An 18,093-nucleotide genomic window follows, 5' to 3' on the forward strand; every position below is an offset into this window, starting at 1 on the left:
CCTCTGTTGTAATCCATATATTGGGTGGAAAGATGACATCAAAGAGATGTATCTATGCTCAGAGACAGAATTTCTTTGTTCTCCCTAGACCATCCTCTGCATATGAAGAGCCACAGTGGAATAGATACTGTTTACTGTGCCCTCTTGGCTGGCAGAACCATGAAGTGAGGGTCATCTTTTCTCCTATTTCTTGATTTTTATTTCTCCTCCATGCTTTCCCCTAAATATCATTCGTTCTATACTGGAATGTGCTGCACATGTTTGCAAAGTATTATCTTGCATAAATCAGAAGATCAAGGGTTGTGACCCTTGTGTAGCAGTGAGTGGAACATGGTCTATTGCTGAAACAGAACCTCTGGAAAGGGAGGAAGAATAAATCAGAAATTTGTTTCTGTATGGTGAAGTAGAAAAAAAAATATGGGAAGAATTCCCCTTCATAAACTGTATATTGTACTTGTAGTTTATTGAGCCCAAAACAAAGATTTCGTCTGTATTTTCTTTCTATTACAGCTCATGAACTCACAACTGGAATTTGCTTTTTATAAAAGAATAAAGGAAGAAATAAAAAAAATGGTGCAATGAGCCAACCCCTAAAACAGTATTGGATTTTAAAATTATATTATAATTGGAATTTTTAAACCTATGTAGAATTATTACTATGCTGAAATATCTGAAATAGGATATTTTCAACATAGAAGTTAAACAAAAATAAACACCAGTAGTATAGGACAGGAAATTACAAATTGAAGCACTCAGTTTAAAAGGGATTATGGCTAATGTAAAATAGGCCTTCACTTAGCACTGCTCTGCTACTTTGGCAACTGTGTATCAGAAGGCAGTTACATTATTTGTGGCTATAAAATGCTATGAGCAAAGTCATGTTACAGATTAATTAAGTTGAGAAAATAAACTTTGTGAGGAGTCCTCTTACACTACCACTTAGGCTTGTTCCTGCCTCAGCAATGGTGATAAAGAAAGGAAAAACAGAACAAGTTCCTTAAAAAGGGGGCAAAAGCAGAGTGCCATCTGTGACTCTTCAGTTTATCTTCAGTTCTTCCAATCCTGGGTCTGGGCTGTTGTTTTTTTTTTCTGAGAGAAGGAATAGCTCTGGTTTCCAGTGAGAAAAGAGCACATAGAGTCCTAAATGCCTGTTGAGGACCAGCGGGTCCAAACAGGTAAACAACAAAGGGACTGCAGCTTTCCCAGGCTAGGGTCCAGCACTGTCTCCCCACTCCTGATCTCATGAGTGACCCAGAAAAGAAAAGGAGTAAGAGGAGCAAAACAACCGAAACCAAGGCAGACTTAGCAGAGGCAGAAATGGACATGTTTGCACTCCTACGACTGTGCTGGTTGCCCCATGAAGATGCACACCAGGCCACTGGAGCCTGTAGGGCTCATTCTAATCTAACCTGATGTCTTATGGCACGGCTGTTACACTGCCATCAGTTCTGGTGCGTTGCAAGACCGCAGTGAGACCCTAAATTAACTGCTTAAACGTTGAGAATGTTTACTAAGTATTTATAGAGAGACCTCTTGCATGGACAAACATTTCAGCCTGTAGCTGCATCAGTTATGGTTCAAAGCAAAGGGTTTAGCCTGTCCCAGTGAAAATGTTGCTTTGTAATCATTCATATCTTAATTCTTTAGAATTTATTACAGGGCTGGGAAAGAAGCATCACGTGAGATAAATGGAGCGACAAAAAGATGTATGGGAAGAACCTGTGATTATTAACTGAAAAAATTCAGCGTAGACTGTAATTCCACCAGTGTGACTATGCTGATTTATGCCAACTGAAGCTGAGATTGTTTGTTTGCTTGTGTTAATTGCATTTAAAAAGTAAAGTATTCATTTCTAATACTCATGTTTGCAGAAAAGTGCTTGAAAACGTAAGTGCATCTAATTGTTTGAAGAAGAAGAATGCAATTATTACTTAATCTTGTGGTACTTAAAGAAAACGATTCCTAATTTTTTTCAGACTATTTTGAGAATTTGATAGGAGTTTTGTAAAATGGTAATTTTCCCTCTTTTTTGGTTTTTTTTTTGGGTGCATCTTTCAAACAGTGTCAAAAGGCAGTAAACATTACTTAAGGTAAGCAATCTTTATCATAAAAATTAGGCAAGTTTGACAGAAGCAGATCTAGTGAATGTAGTAAGCAAATTATGTTCTGCTTATCTGGAGAAACTGATTGGTTCCTAGGAATTTTGGACTCATGAATTTGAAAATATATTTTCTCAAAATTTCACACCAAAATATTTGAAACCTCTTTTGATTGAACAACCAGTAAGAAAAGAATTTAAATCCATGACCACACTGAAATTAGTTGCAAACTTCTAATTCTTTTCAGGAGGACTTCTAATTGAGATGAGTTGCAAACTTCTAATTATTTTCATTTTTCCAAGCAATTTAACATTGTGAAGTGTACTGGTTTGGCCATAATAGAGATTGAATTCTCCATTCACCGGCCAGATACAGAACAAGAAGCAGCATGTACAGTCTACCAAACCTTTTCTTACTTTTATGGCTTGCCTTCAGTGGTATTCTGCCAACATTCAATGACTTACTGGTGTTGCTGCTGAGCCAGACTATAACAAATGTCTGTTTCCTAGGGATATTTTTCCTGGGCTCCAGAAAGAGAAGAAGCAATTATTTTCTCACACTCTTCAGAGTGTAAACCTGGAAGAGGGTGAACTCAATGAAAGAGCTCAGATGGTAGGTGGGGAGCACAGCAGCTTTGTTCGGAATTTCTGTGTGACCATGCTGTGTGTTTGCGTGGTGTTCCTGTGGGCACTGGTCAGGGGAGAGAAACCTACATGCCTGTATTCTTCACTGATCACTCTACTTGGCAAGCTAAAAAGCCTCAGACATCATGGAAATGTAGAAAATCATTCAGTAAAGTGACAAAAATTGTTGCAGATGAGCAATAAGATCGCAAAGATGTCTAAAACTTCTTATTTGTCTAATATTCTGAAAGAATTAAAAAAAAAAAAAAATGTCAAAACTGACTTTGAGGTAGCTGTAGGCCCCTCCAATTCACAGCCAGGTGCTCCAGAGCTGGGGGACCTTACAGCTGCAATTCATCAGGCATTTCTACTGCAGCTATTTATTATTCAGACCTAGCACATCGACTTGTAATCTCTCTTTGAGTTGGCTTGGTTTCCTCTGCTGGTTAACTTTCAAACCAGCACAACTGACTACTGTAGCCTTACTTGCCCACTCAAAGGACAGTAAAACTATTTTTAATTCAGCCATACACTGTAGCCTGTAATGTCCTCAGTTGTTGGATCTCTGCACTGGAAGAGTTCAGAAAGAACTTATGCTAGTGCCCTAAGTTATAAGATCCTCTCCTGGGAATTCTTATTTCAGTGGATTTTCTCTATATCAAGCAGGAAAAATTCTACATGCTTTTACAGAATGGGAAAAGTGTGTTATTCTCAGTGCTGCTTGCAGTCAGGTGGCACTTGCTCAGGAACAGAGGAGCTTCTCTGAACACAGGAAAGCACAGGTTTGAAACTAATGTGGAATGAAAAGTGATATCTGACAAAAATAAAACTTGTTTTGACCACTATTTCCCATAGCGGTTTTCTTTTTAGAAACATAAATACATAAAAAGAAAACATCTGTCAGTGTCTGCAGGTTTTCTGTATACACAGTTTTTGTTTTAAATTGAAAAAAGATGCTGAAGAATTAAAAATGTGTAGTTTGTTAACATATTCCAGTAAAAGTTTTTGAGACTTTTCCAACATTTTCTCTTATTACTCTTGAATGTCTTTGTTGCTTTATAGCTTACACATCAATTTATCTGTGTCTTTACCTGTATTTGAAGCCAGTTATACCACATAGAAGTTTAACATTTGGCATGTGACAGATTTCATAAGAACACCTTTGGTCATGAGTCTAGGGCTCTTTAATGTCGCAGATGAATCTCAGTGACATTCGCTTTTCCCTGCTTCCCCTCTCATGTGCTTTTTTTATGAACGGCTCCATACAGAAGTTGGACTGGGTTTATTGGCCAAGTATGAGTGGCAGCACTTTTCACAGAGAGAAAAAAGTTCAAAGAAAGATAAAACTTGCACTTTTGCATGTCTGTCACTGCTGTGGCTACAGGAGCACAGTGAGCACAGACACAGTTGCAGCTGCCACCAGCAGCATGAGTTCTAATGGCAAAGGCTTTCACTTGGCTTTTCAGTACTTAATGGCTGCTTATCACTCATTATTCCTCTAAATTTCTAGATAAGATTTTTTCTAACTGTTCAGTACCCTGGGCCTGAATTAGTTTAGTCATCCACTCATGCCTGAGCACCCCCAGTTTGCCTGAATCCCTGGGGCTGCTTGCAGGGATGGTATCACTGATGATCTGCCACCTTCCCACGTGTGGCTTTGTGCCCACGGCTGCACCTGCTGCTGGGCCACTGGCTAAGAATAGTGCCCTGTTAGATGGAGTTATCTCTAAACTGCTGCCAGAGGAAAACAGTGAAGAACGTGGCACTGCTGAGGGTCACAGACGAAGCCTAGGGCTGAGATAAAGAGCATGAGGCTCTGAGGGTGCCAGTGAGGTGCTTGGGAAGTGCTATCTCCTTTCTGCCCTTGTGTCTACCTCCAAGCACTGTTGTGCTCTGAGTGCCAGAGTGCTCACCAGGAGATCCACGGGAATCTTGAGGACGAGATGACAGCTGGAATAATGATCTTGCAGAAACTGAGCTTTGCCTAGCACTGCTGTCAGGAGGAAGGTCTTATTTCAGTGGCATAGCAACCGCAAGATGAAAATGGTCAGGAATGTGAGGGAAAGGGGAGATGGTGTCTCGCTCTATAATGCAGTTTCCTGCTGGGAGGAAATCCTGTGGTGCTCTAGCAAGACTCTCACTGAGCAAAGCTCACAGGACTTAGGATTTACTAGTGCTCTCTTGCCCTTCTAATGCCTTGATGCATGTCTCACGTCCAGCTCTATTTGGTCTCAGTGCAGAGTGCAGCAGCTCTCCCAGATCCCTAGTAAGGATGAACATCCACATTAGGCTACACACTGAGTACCCAACTCCCTTCTCCTTCTTCACTCCCTGTTTTTCAGAGGAGTGGCTCAGAGGAGTGCCCTGGCAGGTCCCTTCCTCAGAGGCCAGGCCATGTGCTAAGCCCCTCACTGAGCACTAAATACAAATTGTTTCAACAGAACCACATTCAAGCCTGGACATCTCATTGTAGGTCTGATGTTCTTTGAGCAGAGCGACCCAGAGGGCCATCCACCTGGTGCACAGTGTCACAAGAGTCACATGCCATCCATCCTGGGGACAATCTTTGGGGCCAGACTTGGGATGGCTTTTACCTCAGAGTTTCATGTTTTCAGGAGATAAATGACACAATTTAAGGCTGCCCTTTGCCTTGATTTTTAGTTTTGGCCCATCCCTGAGTCTTCACTATAAATTTGTTTTTGGTTTAAGCTATCTGACAGTTTCTTGCAATTGATAGATTGATCGGGACAAATGGAGACATTTGATTTATATTTCAGTAAGTGTGCTTGCAAATGGTTTTTTATCCTCTCAGATAGAGAAGTGCAAGATGTGCTGTTCATTTCACTCTCACGCAGTGACTGACCAGCTGCAATTCCCGCTTCTTTACTCCAGACTGACGTCTGTTTTCACCTATAACTTGAAAGTGGCACTCCTTCTGCTGACAAATGTATGATAAATCCAGTATGATAGAGGATTTCTTGTTGTTTTCCCAAAAAAAGTTCAGATATTTTTAAACACTAAATATATGTTATCCGATGGTTTGTAAGTTTATGTTCCTGCCTTTTAAAAATGATAATTTCATTTACATTTAGAAATCATTCAGTTATAAAGGCTACAAATAGTATTACCTCATTCATCCACTCTGAAATAATTTATTCTTATGACCAAAATCATTGCAAAGACAAGCAATAATTTATCATTTTTTATACAGCTAGTTACACCCTGACTCATAGGCACAAGAAGAAGCCATCAGTAGCATGTCATACTTAATAAATCAGTGCATTCAGGTCCGGAGCACATAGCTCTGTTATAGCAATTCAGTGTGCATCAGCTGAGTGAGGACTGGCAGCTGCTAGCACAATTCTTAACTTGTCACAACTGACAGGTAAAACATGTTAGAGAGAAAAAGAGGTGGATGAAAACCTTTCACCTTGGTAGTCCTGATGACTCAGGAGGACAGGGCAAACTTTTTAAATGGCAATAGCTTCATCGTAAGTCTGAGCCCCAAGATTTATGGAAAGGGAAGGCTGAGTGCTTGAAAAAGGAGGTCAGGAGGTCAAACTTTGTGGATGTGAGAGGCCAGCCAAGGAGATAACATGTGGTGAAGCATCCACCCATGGCTTTAAGCTTCTGCTACCTCCACAGTGAAAATATATGTCATAAAACTACCTGAATTTAAAAGCTATTGCTGTGCAGCTAAATGGATCCTGCTAAAATGTTAAAGCAGATAACCCATATATGTTGTTTTGCAATACATGAGCAAGTTCTGGGGAACCATAGCTCCAATGCCCCATTGAAAGGACCTGCATGCTAGAAAACCAAAAATTGTATAGGGAGGCTATGCACAATACTAGGCTCAGGCTGAGCCCTTCATCTGAGGAAAGTAAGAGGGCTCTGATCAACCTGAGTGAAGCTCATGCTCTTCATCATCCTACACAGCATGGCTTGATAAATAAATCACAAGTGTATGGCAAAAGAGTTAAAGCATACTGATCCTGTTTTAGCTGATATAAAGAAAACTATTTCTGTGAGTAAGATAGGAATCTTATATGTGGGTGTTGGTTAAGTGGACCCTATCCATCCCAAACTGGACAAATGGAATTGTGCAAGACAAACAACCTTTGTTTTCTGAACTCAGGCACTAAGTCACCAGTAATTATTTAGAACAGGTAAATGGGCCAAAACACTTCCTAAAACAATATTTGTTTTGTTCCTCAGCTATTGCATCTGCTACTTTTCCACATCCACCTTAGTATTAAAATGCTTCTCTTGGCATTGTGCCAGCCAAGGGAGAAACAGGCAGGTTGAAAGTAACCACATGCCAATCACAATCACAGGGCTGCTCGACACACATTGAAATGTCTGGTTTATGGGAATAAGCCATTGCAGCTCCTATCATCAGGCAGCCAAAACTGTTGTGATTTGTATGCACCAAGACAATTCGTGTGCATAAAGCCCTGTTAGGCAGAGATTACAACCTAAGGAAGAAGGACTCTTTGCCAAAGGGAGAATTTTTTTTCCTATGGTATGAAAAATAACAACAATCAAGCCATTTAATTTAATGTCTAAAAGTGGAATTAGGTCAATACATTTATTTGCAAATATCCTGGAAAACTATTTGTTTCTGTAGCTTGACTCTCGGACAACTGCAGCTAGTGTTTTACTTTTGTAATGGATTGTTTATATAGCAGTTCAGAAAAAAAAAGCAGAGAACAAACACATGGCCCATTTTTCAGACCTCTCTGGGATATGTGTATGTGTACTGGGGTATTCCTGCCTACGCATGTGGTACCAATATGTGTCGTGTCTTAGATCCTTCCCACCCCACTGCCTGCTGAGTACCTGCTGAAATGGCTTCTTAAACAGGGGCCACTGCAGCAGACTCTGTGCCTGCTTGCCAAGTGTTCGAGAAGTTAATTCTCGCCATCTCTGGTAAATGTCAAGTTTTGAGTAAACTCAACAATTTGAGGCAAACTTCTTCATCTGAACATTACCCCTGAAGCTTCTTTCTCACCTTCTTTTTTCAGCCTAATCAAAAGAAAACACTGAAATGTCATTTGCAGCATTTTCAGCAATGGATATATTTCTTTTAACTGGGAAATAAAGGCCCTGTCAATTTTACTGGTAGAGTCAATGGAGGTGGCAGCTGCCACGCTCCCACAGGCAACCGCATGAATTTAGCACAAAGGTTAAGAAGTGAAACAAACACCTGAAGCTCTGGTACAGATTTAACCCGGTTCATAAAGGTGCCAGAGACAAGCCCCAGTTTCTAGTATAAAAAGCTCACACAAGCCTATACTGGAGGTTATACTGAGCAAAATAATAAAGAAAAAGGAAAATTGAACCAGAAAGATTCTCAGGAGAGTGTCTATTTCCCACTTCCCACCACTCCCCATTTAAGGCAAATGTGCCTCTGTCAAAATCAACCCTGAGATACATATGCCTAAACCTAACTCAGAGGGTTTGCAACCCACCTCTAAAATGGACCAGGGCTCATAGGCAGCGTAGTAATGGTGCCTGCACTTGCTCCTCCAGCACATGTGCTGGTTACTGCTGACCTCTGCACCACAGCACCATACCAGTGCCAGGCTGCTCAAGAGCTGGGAGATGTTGCTGTTGTGGTCATCTCTGCTTTAAACCTACAGCAACACGTTTTGGTAAGTGAAGGGATGGGCTGTTGCTGCAGTGGAGAGAAGCTGGTGACTGAAGTGATTAACGGTAGTGTGGAGTGTGATGGCTGTGGGCTCCTTGTTAGGGAGGGTGAAGCTATTTGGTGGATGAGGCAGTTGTTATGGGCAAAGGGTTTGCAGCTGAGAAATCGGAAGTGAGAAGAAGATAAGCCAAGGTGAGAGGGTACTTATGATTTTTTTGTGGGAGCACCTTCCTCCTCAGGCAATGTGCTGTGTTAGTAAAATAGCTACATGAAATTAAAGAGGATCATCACAGGGCAGGAGGTTGTCTCTGTGTGTCATCTGATACTGCTGTCAGTGTTTGTGATGGCACCCATGAAGAGTGGGTTTAGGAAGCCCAGGTTCAGCCTGTTTTTAGTCACCTCCAGACAGAGGGTCTTCTCTGTCCTGAAGGTCTTCCAGTGCTTCAGTAGGACATCTTCACCTTTGCCTTCAGGAGGCAATTTGTAGACTATCCTTACAATAGTTTCCAAGTGATGTCCAGTCTGATTGCAGTGAGAGGCTTTCTTTGCTTGAATATAGGAAACTTCATATACAGCATCTGGTAGGATAAAATATGATCAGAGGATTGCCTGTTTGCTTCAGTTTGGGTGAAAGCAAAAGGCAAAGTGAAAAAGACCCGTCTTTGGAAGACACTAAAATATCAATGAGAATAAAAGAGCAGAATGTGTTAAAATCAACTGGCTGTTACCCAGCAACAGTATCCAACAGTCACACTCTCAGGGACAGGCTGCTTCTGCCTGTGCTGATCTTTTTCTGACTGATCTTTTCTGCATTGAAATGTGCATTTGGCTTTTCCCTCAGTTCTGCCCTGCCAGCTCAGGAATACCATGACAGACTCACATCACCATGTCTCTGGCTAAAACTGGTGCAAAGATCAGAGGATCTAATCCAGCTAAAATAAAGGTAAATTCTTCATTTCTGGTAAGAGCTGCCACCTAACTACAGCAAGGGGTGGGGGTTGCTTTGGACTACCATTTTAAGTAAGTCCCAGTCTGCCTGAACACATCTTGCTAACATACAAGAGACATTAGCCAGACTGCTTCAAATCTTGCTCCACAGTTACCACCGACTCTAGGCTACACCAAAGAAAGGATGAAGAAGACACCCATGGGTTGAGGTCCAGCAAGGCTGCTGGAGCTACATCCCCTTGAGCTGCCCTCCCTGCAGAGTTCAGCCCAGGCCTCTGCAAACACACACAAAACTCCTCTGAGAGCTCTTTGAGTTGCACTCTGCATGGAAAACCACAGTATTTCAGCCTCTGTCATCCAGTGTCCCTGAAAAGCTTTGCCAATGCTAGTTTCCCATGCGTGTCCTCCTTTCTTGAGTACTCTGTCATACACTGTCAATTATGGCTGAGTAGTGCTGCATAATCCCCAGACCACCCTGCACCTCATATAATTTTAAAAAATGACCATATGTTTGCAGCCAGACTGAGAGGCATACTGGCATGTCTGCTTTCCTGGGAAGTGAGCACTGGTTGTAGGGAGGACATAAACTTTGGGGAGCTCATGCTGGCTCCTACCTTGCACAGAGCCATACTTGTGTAAGGTCACCAAAAGTTGATATGCCAGTAACACAGCTGTGCTGTGACTGTGAACTTGTGCAATACCAACAACATAAATATTTTGAAGAAATGATGGTGTCATGACATCTGTCATACTAGTCTTGTGCCCTGCTCTGTACACCAAGTCCTGACTGTTCCGGGGCCTCCCTTCCTACTGCTCCTTCTTCCCACAGGCACAGTAGCAATGCCTGTGGGCTGTCTCCAGAAAGAGTAAATGAGCCCAGAGCAGGTCGTGAGGCTAAATCAGGTCATGTCCTTCCCTGCCCCCCGCCCCTCCTCCCATCTACTTCAGACCACCCCTCTTCCCTTAGCTTAGTGCTGGTGAAAGTGTGGAATCAGAGGGACATGCCAGTGAGAGTCCAAAATTGCAGACCAAACATATTAATTTCTACACGGTGCCATTCTCCAATGGAGCAGCTTTCTGGTCAGTCCTGCCCTACAACGGAATGGCCATGGGGCAGTTGTACAGCTGAGTCTGTAGCCCAGCAGTTCTGCACTATGCTTGAGCTGATTGGGTAATGCATACCAAGGGGAAGGAATATGCTACTGGGGTTTGTCCTCCCTGGACAATTATGCATACAGTGAATTTCTGAGTCACAGGTTGGCATCCTTGCAGATCAAATCATTTGCCCAGTACTGGAATAAGCCAGTGTATAAGCCTGAAATTGTGAGCAGGTTCTGTTTGCTCAACTGACAACAGTGTAGCAGTTGCTAATTCCATGCATCCCCTCAGAGCAAAAAAGGAGAAAATGTAGCAACCGGTAGAGAAAATACAGAGAGACTCTATTGCACTTTCCACTAAATACGCCCAAATGCAGGCAGACAGCTCTCTCCCCTCACTTCCCTGAATGCAGAGTGTTTGCTTTTTCCGGTGATGTAACCAATTGCTAAATAATAGACGAACCTGGTATGAACTCTCCTACTTATCTCTGCACCAGTGTGCATATGGAAGAACATTTCTGCATTTTTCTCTGGATTTTAACAGCTTTGCAACTAGAAATACGCCACTGCCCTCTGCTGGAAAAGCACAAGCCAGGCGAGCAGAAAAGAAAGCCAGAGTGGAATTCTGTAAATGTGTAACATTATTGCATTTACTGCACTTGGCACTGGAGAACTGTGAAGTGCAGCAAGACAGGGAAAGTAAGAGTCATCTGCACGCAGGGCAGAGCAGCACGCACTCTCTTACCACGGCTGACTTTCTCCCTCATTTTGGAGGGCTCCCAGGATGGGGAAAACCTTGCAGTGGAAGAAAACTTCAGACCAGAGTTATCAATCTTTCTTATATGCTTCATGTATGGAATACACTGGGTTTTTTGAGAACTCTTTTCTATCTAAAGTTTTTTTGAGAAGCCTTACTAGAATAGTCTGGATAAAATGTGCCCAATTTAAGCTGTTACATGCTAAAGACTGAAACTGGCATTTATTTTGTAAGGTAAAGATCACTCAATGCACCTTGAGAAAACCACGTCACTCAAATTGCTGTCAGATAGCTGTGGTTATACTATCCGTACGGAGATCCCCTCAGTGTGCACTCCTCATGAGTACTAAATCTGGACTTAATCTGAGACCAACAGCAGCCTGGGCTTTGAGTGATCAGATGTGCCTGAATGGGCTACCTTTCCAGAATAGGTTTCCATAAGTTTTATTTAGCTATTTCTGGCGTGGTGTTTATCAGACTGATTTCTCATCATGAGGGGCACTAGTTTCTTCCTGAACTACAGAGGTATTATTGCTAGGTTAGTCTCCAAGCACGGAAATTCTGGAGTTGCTGCCTTGAAGAACCATGACAAATTTTCAGTTTAAAGCTGGAGGGTCAAAAATACCAGTTTACATTGAGAGATGCCACAAATAGTCATGGTGCTGTGTTCCACCCACTCCACTGGCCTGCCTCCGTTGCTGGTCAGGGTGACATATTCTGAGGAAGGGGCAAGAAATCCCATTGAAAGTATATGAACATGCAGAGCAGCCCTTGACAACTGTCCTTCCCCTTCTTTCCATCTCAGTTTCCCTTTCTCTTCTTTCTTTTTCGGTTTCCCTTTTCCTAGTGCTACAGTAAATGATTGTCCTGGGGATGGAAGTGTCACGATAGTGACAGAGATCTGAAAATTAAATGGACTGAGTAACCAAAGACTAGCTAAGTGGAGGGTGAAGAGGAAAGCCTCCTTGGCATAGCAGCCACTGGAGCACTGGGCATGAAACGTCTGCTCCACGGACTGGTTTGCATGATTGACTTTCCTGACATTAACTTCAAAGTCCTTTGCCTAATTTGCTGACCCATATATGGGTTTACATCTTTATATACAGTAAATGCATAAAAACTTTTTATAATGACTCCATGAATGACACATTAGTGCCCTGCAACTCTGTAGCTGTCCCTGTGGTTACACAGATGTGTCTGATTATAGATCAGCCTTTCAAAAGCAATAAAATGAAGTGGCATTTTATGTAACTCAATGGGTTACAGTAGGAAGCTGTTAACGGTAGAGGATTAAAATAAAATTGTTCTTGGTATTTAAAAAGTGATGAAGTGAGGAGAAAAATAAATCCACCCCCAAATGCTGCAAATCACTCCTTACAAGTTTGGCATCTGCCAAGATCCTACTTGGAAAAAAACCTGGGCTCCTTCCCACACTGTTCAAAGCATAAATCTTAAGGGTAGTGTTCACCATCCACAGACACACATGGACAGACCATACACAGGCATACCCAGCATGCTTATTAATAAAAGCCACCTATGCCATGGGGTTTTGTTTAATGCTTTCTAAAAAATACTACTGCTAAATCTTCATATTTTGTGCATTTTCTGTGATGAGACTTAAATACAGATCTAACACATTTCAACAGATTTCTGTATTCCTTAAAGGTAAGCATGTAAAGGTAGACCATTCGTGAGATGTTTATAGATTAGTAATCACTAATCAAGTGACTGGCTCAAGAAAATATTTCAGCAGCAAAGTATGACTACAAGTTGAAAGAAGTTATTGATAACAAGGGACTAAATTCAGCTGAAGAGAAACATATGAAAAGAAATAACTTCTGAGTTTTAGATTATTCATTTGTATTACTTTAAAAGATCATCCCAGCATATTGTCTGTTGCCTTGATTTTCCTTTCATTTATATGACGTGACTGCTACCATAAATAAATGAGCTCGCATAACTTCTAGATCATTCACTGAATGTGGCATTGAGTAAATTACAGAAGGGAAAGGCACATTCTGCAAAATGTGTTCCTCTGATGAGATGGAGTTAGTCTTGCACATTTATTTCCAACATTTTGGCTAGGCATGTACCAGAATTCCACTGTGCAATTTTTGGCATTAAAAACTAAAAAAGAAAAATAAAAGTAAACCATTCATTATTAAAAGACTTTAATTATTTGGAACACTAACATCAAAACTGTTTACTTGAAAAGATTTCTTTCCACTTTAGTCCATCTTCAAACCTGTTACACTATATTTCACTGACTAGTATTACAAATTAGATCAACATGTTTTCTTATACTTGTAAAAGATAGAACTACAGTAAATCGTTTCACATGGTGTTTAGAAAAAACATATATAAGAAATTATTCTTTCCCTCTTCTTCTATGATAAAGCAGAAATCTAGTTTTAAAGTAACAAGAACAGTCATTACAGAACCGAATATATTTGACATATCTAACCTCACAAATAAATAAATATATACAAGGGAGGTTACAGCATGTCAACTACAAAACAGAAGCTTTACATTGTAGAACTGAGAGCATTCAAGAGCTGACATAGACAGTTTAAGATTACTACATGGTAGTAAAAAAAAAAAAGAAAAAATCTTAATTCAGCAAAAATATAGGTAGCTGTACATTAAACTGATAGGTTACAGCTCAGCTTCATTCAGGATACTGTGTTTTCTTTTTATTTATATTTTACTGATGTTTATATTTTACTGATATTTTTATTTTACTTACGTTTTATTGATTCCTTATTTTTTCAGGAATGTTTTGTGTTCCTTTGATTTTAAACACCTTAATCAGGTATAAATCTCACAGTAAGCTTCTATGTGAACCCTATTATCTACAGTAGTTAAGCCAGTGGGATGATAAAATATAAGTTCAGTAAATGCTTGTACATAATCTCTCCCTAGACTATTTCACTTATTAAAGATATCTGACAACACTCATCCCTGTTATTAATAACATTTTAAGTGAATCAGGTGGCCTTTTGTTCATACCACCATGTAAGTATCTGCAGTTACAAGACTGAGGTTTCGTTAAGGCCCATGTAGCAACAACAGTGTTTCTGGATGGAACACCATCAGGACATCCTCCTCTCACCCACCAGGTGTTTGCAGCCAGGGAAAATATGCCATTTGTGCGGTCACAGCATTAAATGATCTCTACACACAAAAGCGTGTGCAAAGAGCAGAGAAAGCACAAATCCATATCCCTAATCACTGAGCATCCACCTGCTTGGCAACTGAAAAATCTCGGCACAACTTTCTGGTCACCTTCTGAATGCAAATAATTAAATATGTGGCTAAAAATAATTTGGTTAAAAAAAAGTAATTTTAAAAATGAAAACTTCCATTAGGGGACACTCTCCTCTGAAAATAGTACTTGAAAATACCTGTGATCTTTCAGTGCATGCTTTCAGGAATGTGTGCAGCTACAATTTTCATAAAGCCTGTCACTGGATCAAACATGCTTAATGAGGAGAGACGCCCTTTTGCCACTCATGGCCACATGCTAATATGTCATATATTTATAAAGTTTAAACAAGTAAGCATTTTATGCTCTTGTCTATTCTCTGCACATACAACCCCCGCCCCCAGTCACCGTGGACACAGCGTAGCAATGTAAATTCCCTAATATTGCCTGAAGACTTTAAACTCTGTGCCTCCAACAACCTCCATCAAGTCATCCAACAGGGATGCCTGGAAACATTAGGTGACTGGAAAGATGTTATCTGTTTATTACTGGTAAATGTATCCAGGTTATTCTAATGTTGCAATGCCATCTGATGGAGGTGTCTACACATACAGTATATCTGAAATACAGAGACTGATGAACTCATGGGTTTACAAAGAATTCACCTTGTATTTAAATACTTAAGATTAAGTTTTAGCACCATCCATTGTTTTTAGAATGTCTGTGGTACACTCTGTGGTTTTCTCTGTCATATTTACAGTGTGCATTATTACAAAAATATGTGTGGAGAGAGTTCTAGGTATTTATTTATAGATCTATATATAGTTGAATGTCTTCTATTTTGTTTTGTGAAAAAGAACATTAAACACAGACTTGTGATGGGAAATGCTGCATTTCACACATACCAATCAATAAATGCTGAAACATGACTTTGTGTAAATTGTGTTTCTTTGTACATGGACAAAAAATGGCCTGAATTTACAGCATATACTGTTTTGCATCATTAAGTCTATTTAGTCAAAAATGGTTTAAAACCCCTAACTGGTGTAAAAGTTTTACTCATTTCTGAATAAAGAAGAGTCAGCACTAGACAGTCAAGAAGCAAGAATCTAACAAGTGTCATAGGGAAAATCCATATTTTCCAATTGAAAAAGACCATCAGTAAACTGTTCAATGAAAGCTTGCCTGTACTGTGTGAGATGTCTGCTATTTTCTCCAGGAGTCATGACTTGTTTCTCTTTGGACTATATAATTTAAAGTTAGGCTTGTGGCTCTTTAGCCTTAAAAAATATTTGCACAGGATTACAATTAGCTGTCCAGGCATCACGTTGGCTGGCACACACTGAAAAAACAGCTCAATACCATGGTGGAAAATTGTCTTTTTCCACAACAGTAAGAAGGTAGAGAAATCGGTCCTTAAGTGGAAGCTGTTAACAGAAGAGTATTATAAACTGGGGAAAAAAAAACTAAACAGGTCACATTCTATGACATCCACTATTCTCAATTCCAGGTAGACTTTTTAACTTCCTTTGATTAAAAAGAAAATAAATCATAAGCTCAGTTAGAACTTTGTGCTACGACTAAATGTGTCAGACATGATGATATTTTTATAGAAGTTGTCGGAGTGAGGATTGCAATATCCTTTGACCTTGTCAATAACCTGGTGGACGGGGATGATTGATGTCTGTTCTCCATCCTCTTGGGCAAATTTTGAAGATGGCTTGTCAAGAAAAACATTCTCTAGGAGGAGGAAAAAGCAACAAGAAGTTAGGGCCTGTTACGCAAACTCACTGTTTAAGAGATGTGTCACTTCCATATAGATATGCCTTCAATTGCCACTACTGCTGAATGAAATTACTGCCCTAAAAGCCAGCAAAGAACTTTTAGGCTTGGCATTGCTTCTTCTAAATTCTTTTAAGATGCCTGGTTTTGTGGGCAGACCTTTCAGGTATTTCTTGAAATTATCCCCCTATTCTTTTGCCTAAAGTGTAACTGACTCCTATGACTTTTTAATGTATTAATTTACTGTTGATGCTTTGCATCTTGCAAACCAAAACCATTTTGATAGCACAGGAATAGGGGTGGCCTCCATAAATAGCATCTCCACATAATACAGTAGTGGAAAATGACAGTAAACAGATTTAATTATTTCAGCAGTGGAGGTTTTGAGCTATGTACAGAAATAACATAATCTGTGCAGAATGTAGCAGAAAATGTCTTGCATCTTAAAGCAGACAACAAGAGCTGAAACTGGCCTAAACCTTGTGCTCGTCTAGCATCACCTTTTTTTTTTCCATAATGTGAAGGGTACAGACTGAACAACTGTGGGGAGAAAAAGATGCAAAAACCAGGCATTCCTTCAGAGTCCATGAGCTATAAGCCAAGGATGAAGCCGATGAGAAAAAGGAGCAAGGCAATTCCCAGACAGACTGAGAAAGTCTGCTCCAGTGGCTGACATAAGTGCTGTTCGGAGAATGGTCAGTAGGTAGAGCTCATGTAATGAGAAATGAGAAGGAGACACCTTGTCTCTCATTTTCTCAAGTATGTTGTATTAACAAGCTTTCTTTCTTATCTCTTCCACTGCATTGAATAAAGACGGAACTAATTCTCTTAACCCAGGCAAGGTTTGGACCATTGCAAGCTGACAGTAAGGTGGAGTACCCTGGGAAGCAATGTTTTCTACAGGTGACATTTTTTGATGGCTGTTTACAAGACCTTTGAAGGTGAAATCACCTTAAAAAATTCATTGTTAAAGGATCATTTAAGAATTAAGCTTATTACTTCAAGTATGATTTAATAAAAACTTTTTTTCTTAGGAATAAATTAACTGAATATAAACAGTAACTTGCCCCTGCAGAAGTCACGATATCAAGGCATAAAAGAGTATAAAGTGCTGCAAAGGAGAAATGGCTTGCAGACTGAGAAATGAAAACAGTTTCACTCATGAAAACAGAAACAGGCAGGTTCAAGCATATTGAGATGATTTTTTCAAAGCACCCAAGAATGTCCATGAATTGCAGTGAATAACTCCATGTACCATAGCAAATTTCTGGGTACTCTGTGCCTTTCAAATGTATGCATTTACCAACCTATGGCTTCACACTTAGGTACAGAGTTAAAATCATGTATCACTGAAGTAAATGGGAGTTGTATCAGCATATTCTCTGCAGACATAATCTTAACTTCTCATTCATAGAAGTGTTGCATAGGGTATTTAAGTACTATCTACAAGTAGTTTGTTTCAGGCTTGTAGACAGCTGGGGCACAAGATGCCGAAGTGACCTCTTTCGTCCACCCATAAAGGTCCACCCAATATTTGTGCTGGTGCATTCTGCATTCAAGCAGCAGTTCACAGGATGGCTTGTAGGCATACACATTTTGTCACTCAGAGTTATTCTGGGTGTGACTGGATATAAAAAGAAAAAAGACTAATATGATAATGGCCACAGACCAAATAGAAATACATTATCTCAAAATTCCTGCGATAACTTTTATAAATACTAACAAATCTTCCGGAACTCAATCAGATTGGTTTTGCTTTTTAATGTATGCTTTGTGTATGGGTGTTTCAGGACAATTTCCTTTACCCAGACTACTCTACACAAGCATTAATGTCAGGACATGGTCTGTTTTCTAATATGGTATCTTCCAAATGCTTCATGCCCCATGCAGAGTGCAGACACCCAAAGTTTGAAGCATGCTTATCCTTTG

General features: G+C 40.2%; 1 protein-coding gene across 5 annotated transcripts in view; it reads right to left on the reverse strand.

Moving 5' to 3' along the window:
• Window positions 1-12,870: 12,870 nt before the first annotated feature.
• Window positions 12,871-18,093, reverse strand: part of ADGRG6 (adhesion G protein-coupled receptor G6) — a 109,135-nt gene continuing 103,912 nt past the window's right edge. For 3 of the 5 annotated variants that reach the window (XM_032683876.1, XM_032683873.1, XM_032683877.1), the window contains one exon: window positions 13,332-16,122. In XM_032683876.1, the coding sequence (XP_032539767.1) occupies window positions 15,944-16,122 (179 nt within the window). In that variant the 3' untranslated portion in view covers window positions 13,332-15,943. Of the gene's footprint in view, window positions 13,305-13,331; window positions 16,123-18,093 lie in introns of those variants that run through there. The other 2 variants (XM_032683874.1, XM_032683875.1) reach the window with 2 other exon arrangements.

Source organism: Chiroxiphia lanceolata, chromosome 3 (assembly GCF_009829145.1).
Source record: "Chiroxiphia lanceolata isolate bChiLan1 chromosome 3, bChiLan1.pri, whole genome shotgun sequence".
NCBI classification, from domain to species: Eukaryota; Metazoa; Chordata; class Aves; order Passeriformes; family Pipridae; genus Chiroxiphia; species Chiroxiphia lanceolata.